Source organism: Colobus angolensis, unplaced genomic scaffold (assembly GCF_000951035.1).
Source record: "Colobus angolensis palliatus isolate OR3802 unplaced genomic scaffold, Cang.pa_1.0 Scaffold152, whole genome shotgun sequence".
Classification (NCBI taxonomy): Eukaryota; Metazoa; Chordata; class Mammalia; order Primates; family Cercopithecidae; genus Colobus; species Colobus angolensis.
In genome coordinates this window covers 3,508,427-3,516,383 of record NW_012114622.1, presented here as the reverse complement: position 1 = coordinate 3,516,383, position 7,957 = coordinate 3,508,427, and the positions used below count along the sequence as shown (strand labels likewise).

General features: G+C 43.9%; 1 protein-coding gene across 2 annotated transcripts; it reads left to right on the top strand.

The window, feature by feature from the left end:
* Window positions 1-6: 6 nt before the first annotated feature.
* On the top strand, window positions 7-7,299 carry KCNA4 (potassium channel, voltage gated shaker related subfamily A, member 4). 2 transcript variants are annotated; one of them, XM_011936323.1, is made up of 2 exons: window positions 7-465; window positions 3,579-7,299. In XM_011936323.1, the coding sequence occupies exon 2, from the start codon at window positions 4,361-4,363 to the stop codon at window positions 6,320-6,322; it is 1,962 nt and encodes a 653-aa protein (XP_011791713.1). In that variant the 5' UTR covers window positions 7-465; window positions 3,579-4,360; the 3' UTR covers window positions 6,323-7,299. The 2 variants fall into 2 exon arrangements, with proteins under 2 accessions (XP_011791713.1, XP_011791714.1); XM_011936324.1 differs by lacking the exon at window positions 7-465 and adding an exon at window positions 670-692 and having other exon boundaries at window positions 3,579-7,293.
* Window positions 7,300-7,957: the final 658 nt, after the last annotated feature.

The following is a 7,957-nucleotide window of genomic DNA, read 5'->3' as shown; positions in this document are numbered from 1 at the left end:
CCCGCCCCCGCCCGGCGCGTTCGCGGCCAGGGGAGGCGTGTGCTGCTCCCGCAGCCAGCGAGAGCCAGAGAGGGATGGATGTTGGAGGAGGAATTCGGGCTTAACAAGTGATCGCTGCTGTCTAGGATTTTGTTTCTTTTCGGAGGAACCTTGACTTCCTTTCCCAGGCAATCCCTCCTGTGCTGAACTCCAGAGGAACCAGGAGTCTTGGGGTCTTCTCTGGGGCAGCCCCGACCCCCACCCCCAGACTCCAGCCGCGAGAACCCTGTGCACCCCCCGGGCCAGGCAACAGAACTTGTTCTGTGGATATTTGGAGCCTCCACCTGCCAAACCCGAGTGATTCCTTTTACCACCCCCCTCACCCAAGATCATTCTTCCCCTCCTCCAGCTGTTGCAGCTTGAGGGGGAAAAACAAGCCAGCCGGTGGATTTTCTTTATTTTTATTTTTCGCCCCGCCGGGGAACGGTAAGTATGATACCTTTTTTTTTTTTTTTTAATCTTTCCTCCACCTTCTTCTTTTGGCTGTTAAGAAACAGTGGACATTTGAGGGATAAATAATATCGGGAATGTGACAGAAGGGCATGAATGGAAGGAGGTTAAAAATAAACCAGGAGGTGGGAGAAGGGAGGTGCGGATGCTGCGCGGCGCTCCAGGGGGCCAACAGTTGTTATTTTCCCAACCCCGGGGATGCGGTGAGTGCGCCCTGCTTAACGTGCTGGAGCGGGAACCGAGGTCTGGAGGCGACGGCGCGATTAAAGATGTCGTTTCCCAACGAGAGGGGGGTTAAGATTTAGCATCGTTTCACCTCCTCCCAGCCGCACCGGTTCCCTTCTTTTGGGAATAGCCGGTGAACGGGTCTGAATTGCTGCCTCTCCCAACGTTTGGATTTGCGTGCATTTTCCGAGCATTTGAGCAACATACATAGGGGCTGCATAAATGGCGTGTGTTGAAGTGTATATTTCTCACGGTATTGGCTTCTCTGATTTCCTCTCTCAATCTCTCTCTCTCTCTCCTCTCTCTCTCTCTCTACGGTTCGGGTACCACCCTGACACTGACACAGTTGCAGGAATTAGCACTGAGAGACTAACAGCCTTGTTGTTGGAGGGGTGAGAGGAGGAGGGGCGGGATGCTTGGCTGTTGTTTGGGGGCCCCCGGACTGGGGAATAGGTAGTCTGCAAAATCCTATTAGTTTAATGGTGTTAAAGAAGAAGACAAATTCCTCTGCAAAGATCTATATCATAAAGGCTCCTAGAAATTAGCTTGAATAGATTATCCAAACAAGAGTACCCTGAGAAAGAAGAGAGATTTTAAACCAGTCTGATTTGCTGAGAGGAATGATTTTTCTTTTCTCTTCTTTTTCTTTCTCTCTCCTTTTCTAGATCAGGGATAGTGAAATAACTAGTAGATGATTAAAAGGAAGGTAATTTGCTACTTGTAGGGTGGAGGAGGGAGTTAGATAAACAAAGACAAATAATCCCAAATAAATAAACAAATATGAAATTATTTGGTGTAGAGCAGAAAGAGGGCAGTTCTAGAACTCCTGAAGAGCTGATGGTGAATTACAAGACTCGCTAATTTATGACCTTCTGGGAGTCGGTTGGGTGGGAGGGCAGGTGTGTGTAGTACTCAACTATACAGGAACTTGGGTTACACTGGGGCTTCATTGAAATTATAATTGTTTTGGGGGAGTTGGGGAAGAAACTGAGCAAACTCTCAGGCTATTTGGTCTGTACCAGTCTTGAAAGGATGTTGGCCTGACACTCCAAGGTGAATGTCACCCCAGGATGGTTTTTTAAGTAGGGATTTAGTAACTCCTTGGGGGTAAATATTTCAGAGTATGAGATGATGTTAGGAGTCAGGCAAAGGAAAGGAGATGGCATGTGAGAGGCCCTCAGTGGTGTATTTTCTGGAGTTTGTGTTGCAATCAAATGCCCTCCTTGCCCTAGGAAAATGTGTATGATTGGGAAGGGGTGTATGATTGGGAAGACCTCTGTTTGCCACTTCCATGCTTGTCACTTCATAAAATTCAGTGTGTTTAGGCTGCTAGGCTGACAGGATCATCAAGGAGCAGCAGGTGGTCAAGAGCTGAATCCTGTTAATGGCTTCAGAAAGCCATTTCTCTTATGCTTTCCAAGTGCTTCCAGTAATAGAAGCTGGTAGATGTCCTGAATTCTGACTATCATCATTCTCTCCAGTTCTCTGGGTTACTCCCTGCATTCTTGGAAGTCCTGTTGAACAGAGTACATGGAAAAATCAAGAGGAGACAGGAGATTTGGATGGGGGCTTTTACAGGACCTGGCTGAGGAGATGAATTACCTGGATCTTGGGAGAGCAAACTAAGGAAGAAGAAGGGCCAGGAATAACAGGTGACAGAGGGAGCAGATTGGAGCTGCAAGGGACATGCAAGTCGGAAGTGGGAGATTGTAAATAAAAGTGGGCAGAGAGAGAAAGAGAGAGGACGGGGAATGTTAGGGATGTGGATTTTATTGAAGTGGGGGTAAGTACGATAGGCTAAGAATGAAGTCCACACAAACTGACATTTTAAAAAATAAGGAGATAGCCCCTTGAGCAGAGTGGAGGAGGAACCATTGAGGTGAACATGGAGCGACCACCAAGGAGAGAAGATGGTTATTAGAGATGTGGAAACTGGCATTAGTTCCTAACCTGTGGGTGGTAGAGAGTGTTCAGGGTTCAGGGGAACAGAAGAACAATGGGGACATGCGGTAGGGAGTCAGGCAGTGCCAACTTAACAACGGCCACTAGTGAGTCTCAGGATGTCCTGTATGTCCTCATATCCCATCTTCCCCTACTTTAGTTAGTGGCCTAAGGACACAAACACTTGGGGCTGTGTAGACAGACAATAAAAACGTAGGTTGCTGTCACGTTATTCATAACTGCTAGTGTTTATTGTCATTCATTAGGTAAAAGGCACTGTGACATTCTATTGACATCCATTATCTCATTTAGTCCCTACAAACATGAGATGGGGGAGGTTGTGTTATTATTTGTACTTTAGAGATGAGGTGACTGAAGTGCATTCAAGTGGTGCTGCCTGCACAAAGAATAAGAATACTGTTGTGTGTTTTTTTTTTTCTTTTTTCCGACTTCCCCAATCCTGAGTCAAGATAGAGAGGAGTGTAAGGGCACTTAATTCAGAAACACTTTATGAGTGGAAATTTTAAAAATTGCCTTGAAATAGATGAATGATGGAAGCAGCTGTAAAGTCACAGCATTATTTTTGTGGAATGAAGAGAGTGACAGCGAGAATTAAGACCTGGCATTAGTGAAGGGGAAGATAGAAGCAAGAGCCATGTGAGCCATGAGTGGAGAGAGGAAAAATAATTGAGTTACCATAAAAATAAACTGAGCTGAAATAATATCTGAAGAAGGAAAGAATGATGTTTATGAGTGAGAATAGCCTGCCCCATACTCTTGAAAATGTATGGGTTCTTGGTGTGTTATGTGACTTTCTTGAAGAAAAGAGAAGGATGTGTATGTGAAGAGAAATGTTCACTTTGCTCTTTATGATTTGTTTCCTTTTTACTTTTCTCCTATGCTTGTTTCCAATCCTTTTTCAGGTGAAGTGCTTCTTCTGCATGATTTTGGCTGAAGAATGCTCTGCATTTCCTTGATTTCTATGGAGACCTCAGAGCTGGTTTTGCTTCTGCTGACACCTCATCTAGCACCTTCTCTACCTCCCAGGGTCTTTGCCTCTATCTATGGTTTGGCATTGTACCTGGGTCCAGGAAGCCTTTGATGAACTTAAAAGGAGAGCCTGGAGAATCATCCTGATAGACTTTGAGTAGAAATGGCTGGACATACTTCAAACCACATCTTAACATGGTTCGAGCCATCACTAGAAGGCAAGTGCTAACAGGAAAGGTTTATTTGCATTTTATTTAAATTTAATGGACTGAGCATTGGCCAATTTCCATGGCAGAAAAATGTATTTCATTTTCTAGGCACAACTTCTGGCTGTCAGACACTTGCTGCCTTTGAATCTTGCAGCATCATCACTAACCACATCCCAGACATATTTCCAAATTTCAACATCTGCCCCCAAAACATAGGTGTCTGAGACACTCCAGCATTTTCGGACTTCTTAGTCTTGAGAGTGCTAGGCTATTTATCTCGACCAGCCAAGCTCTGGAGAGCAATGTTGAATCCCTGAGAAGAGAGAGCATGGGGCGTGCTGATTTAAAAACAGAAAATGCAAAGTTGGACTGAAAATATCCTTAGTCTTCCAAGCAATCTGCTTAAGGGTTCCAAACTTACCTTAATTTGGTGAGAAAAGAAGCTGCCCTATTTTTCTTTCTTCTTCTTCTACAACTGGAACCAGCCATTTCCGAAAACCACCACCATGGAGGTTGCAATGGTGAGTGCAGAGAGCTCAGGGTGCAACAGTCACATGCCTTATGGTTATGCTGCCCAGGCCAGGGCCCGGGAGCGGGAGAGGCTTGCTCACTCCAGGGCAGCTGCAGCAGCTGCTGTTGCAGCAGCCACAGCTGCTGTTGAAGGTAGCGGGGGTTCTGGTGGGGGCTCCCACCACCACCACCAGTCACGTGGGGCCTGCACCTCCCATGACCCTCAGAGCAGCCGGGGTAGCCGGAGGAGGAGGCGACAGCGGCTTGAGAAGAAGAAAGCCCACCACCGGCAGAGCAGCTTCCCTCATTGCTCTGACCTGATGCCCAGTGGTTCTGAGGAGAAGATCCTGAGGGAGCTGAGTGAGGAGGAGGAAGATGAGGAGGAAGAGGAGGAGGAAGAAGAGGAGGGAAGGTTTTACTATAGTGAAGATGACCATGGGGATGAGTGTTCCTACACGGACCTGCTGCCTCAGGATGAGGGCGGTGGTGGCTACAGTTCAGTCCGCTACAGTGACTGTTGTGAACGTGTGGTGATAAATGTGTCAGGCCTACGCTTTGAGACCCAGATGAAAACTCTGGCCCAGTTTCCAGAGACTTTGTTGGGAGACCCTGAAAAGAGGACTCAGTACTTTGACCCTTTGCGCAATGAGTATTTTTTTGACAGGAACCGCCCCAGCTTTGATGCCATCTTATATTATTACCAATCAGGAGGCCGCCTGAAGAGGCCAGTCAATGTCCCCTTTGATATCTTCACTGAGGAGGTGAAGTTCTATCAGTTGGGGGAGGAGGCCCTGTTGAAGTTTCGGGAGGACGAGGGCTTTGTGAGAGAGGAGGAGGACAGGGCCCTCCCTGAGAATGAATTTAAAAAGCAGATTTGGCTCCTTTTTGAATATCCAGAGAGCTCCAGTCCTGCAAGGGGCATAGCCATTGTGTCTGTCCTGGTCATCTTAATCTCCATTGTCATCTTTTGCCTGGAAACCTTGCCTGAGTTTAGGGACGACCGGGATCTCGTCATGGCACTGAGTGCTGGTGGGCATGGTGGGTTGTTGAATGACACTTCAGCACCCCACCCAGAGAACTCAGGGCACACAATATTCAATGACCCCTTCTTCATCGTGGAAACAGTCTGTATTGTATGGTTTTCCTTTGAGTTTGTGGTTCGCTGCTTTGCTTGTCCCAGCCAAGCACTCTTCTTCAAAAACATCATGAACATCATTGACATTGTCTCCATTTTGCCTTACTTCATCACTCTGGGCACTGACCTGGCCCAGCAACAGGGGGGTGGCAATGGTCAGCAGCAGCAGGCCATGTCCTTTGCCATCCTCAGAATCATTCGTCTGGTCCGAGTATTCCGGATCTTCAAACTCTCCAGGCACTCCAAAGGCCTGCAGATCCTGGGCCACACCCTCAGAGCCAGCATGCGGGAACTGGGCCTTCTGATCTTCTTCCTCTTCATTGGGGTCATCCTCTTTTCCAGTGCTGTGTATTTTGCAGAGGCGGATGAACCTACTACCCATTTCCAAAGCATCCCAGATGCATTTTGGTGGGCTGTGGTGACCATGACAACTGTGGGCTATGGGGACATGAAGCCCATCACTGTGGGGGGCAAGATTGTCGGGTCCCTGTGTGCCATTGCGGGTGTATTAACCATTGCTTTGCCAGTGCCAGTGATTGTCTCTAACTTTAACTATTTCTACCACAGAGAGACTGAAAATGAGGAACAGACACAGCTAACACAGAATGCAGTCAGTTGCCCATACCTCCCCTCTAATTTGCTCAAGAAATTTCGGAGCTCTACTTCTTCTTCCCTGGGGGACAAGTCAGAGTATCTAGAGATGGAAGAAGGAGTTAAGGAATCTCTGTGTGCAAAGGAGGAGAAGTGTCAGGGAAAGGGGGATGACAGTGAGACAGATAAAAACAACTGTTCTAATGCAAAGGCTGTGGAGACTGATGTGTGAATCTCTTTCTCCACCTGCCACTGCCCCCCTCTCAGCATCTCCAAATATATTTATACATAGAGAGTGCAGTTATGAAAATGAAATATGCAAATGATCCAATGCATACAGTAGTACACTATTTAATGGTTATACATGGCATAATTGTTACTAAACTTGTATTACATATCAAATAAATGATACATCTTCGAGAAGAGGGAGGCTTAAATAGGAGCAAATCTATCTTTATATTTTTATTAGAATGCAAGAATTTTGCACATTAACTGGAAAAGATGTTGACAGTAAAGATGGAGAGAGTGTGTGTGCGCGTGTGTGCATATGTGTGTGTGTGTGAAGTAAATTGTCAATGTTAGTAATTGTGCAGTGATGGGAAAAGTTGGCATTTTGGAGTATTTACTATGTAAGAACTAATGAATCTGAGCAGTCATTTATCAGTGCTTTAACAGCATATCATATGTCTTTGGATTCAGTAGTTGTTTTTTAAAAATTGTAAGAAATACTGTGTAGAGAAAAAAGAAAGTAAATTATTTAATAGAATATAGGTCACAATTTTATCTTGGATTTAATTAAAGTTTATTTTTAACTGGAAATTAACTTTTAAAAAGGCTGCAAGGGCCTTTAGAAATTGATTATATTTTGTTATTAATTTTGGGAAGATTTAACAGCAAATGTCTAACATAGAATAAGTGAAATTGGAGAATATGTAATAAGTTTTGTTTGCAGGTAACAGGACTGGATTTTTTTTTCTTTGCACTACTTTATATACTGGAGATTGAGAGAGACTTCATACTGTGAATGTTTACTAATGTAACAGTTCAATGACAATCATTGGAAGAATGATTTCTTTAGTCTTATTTTATTGTTTTCTTTTCATTGTGTGAGACTAATAACCATGCAGATAACATCACATGATTCTCTTCTCTTTTAAAACCTAAATAACTGATTGACAAAGGAATTATGAAGTAAAATTTAGCAACTGAATCTTTTGAAATTGATCTGTTACAATGATGCTTCTGAAATCATACTATTTTATATATTCTTCTGCCTTTTAACTCCAGAATAATTTAACCAAAGTTAATGCATGCACTGAAAGAATTCTTGAAGAAATAAGATGCCAAGCAGCTACAGTGATTATGGCTTAAAAATTTTCTATTAAATGTGAAACATAAATGCTAGATTTATTAAGTTTATTTTTTTGTGCAGTTATATAAGAACAGAATTTGGGGATTAATCTCAGATTTTTACATTATATTTGCTAAAACGGATATAAGGAAGAATTGTGTCAAAAATTTGGTTTCAACATCATCATCATCATCTTTATTAAAGGAATTTATGACACATATAACTGCATTTAACTCATGACAAAGCATTCTAGAATGAGATAACAACTAGTGATCAGCCTTGCACTATTAAATCATCATGAGGTATAGATTAGAAAACTCAGAATGCATAAGAGGCCTTTTTCCACAATGTTTATTTAACTTCTATTCTTTATAAAATGATTGTCTTGGGCTCTGGTTGGTGGCGGGGGGCGGTGGGGAACAAAACAAGCAACACTGCATACACTATTTTGGCACATAGTGAACTCTGGTAACTGTGAGCTAAAGACAAACAAACAAACAGACCTAAAATAGCCTT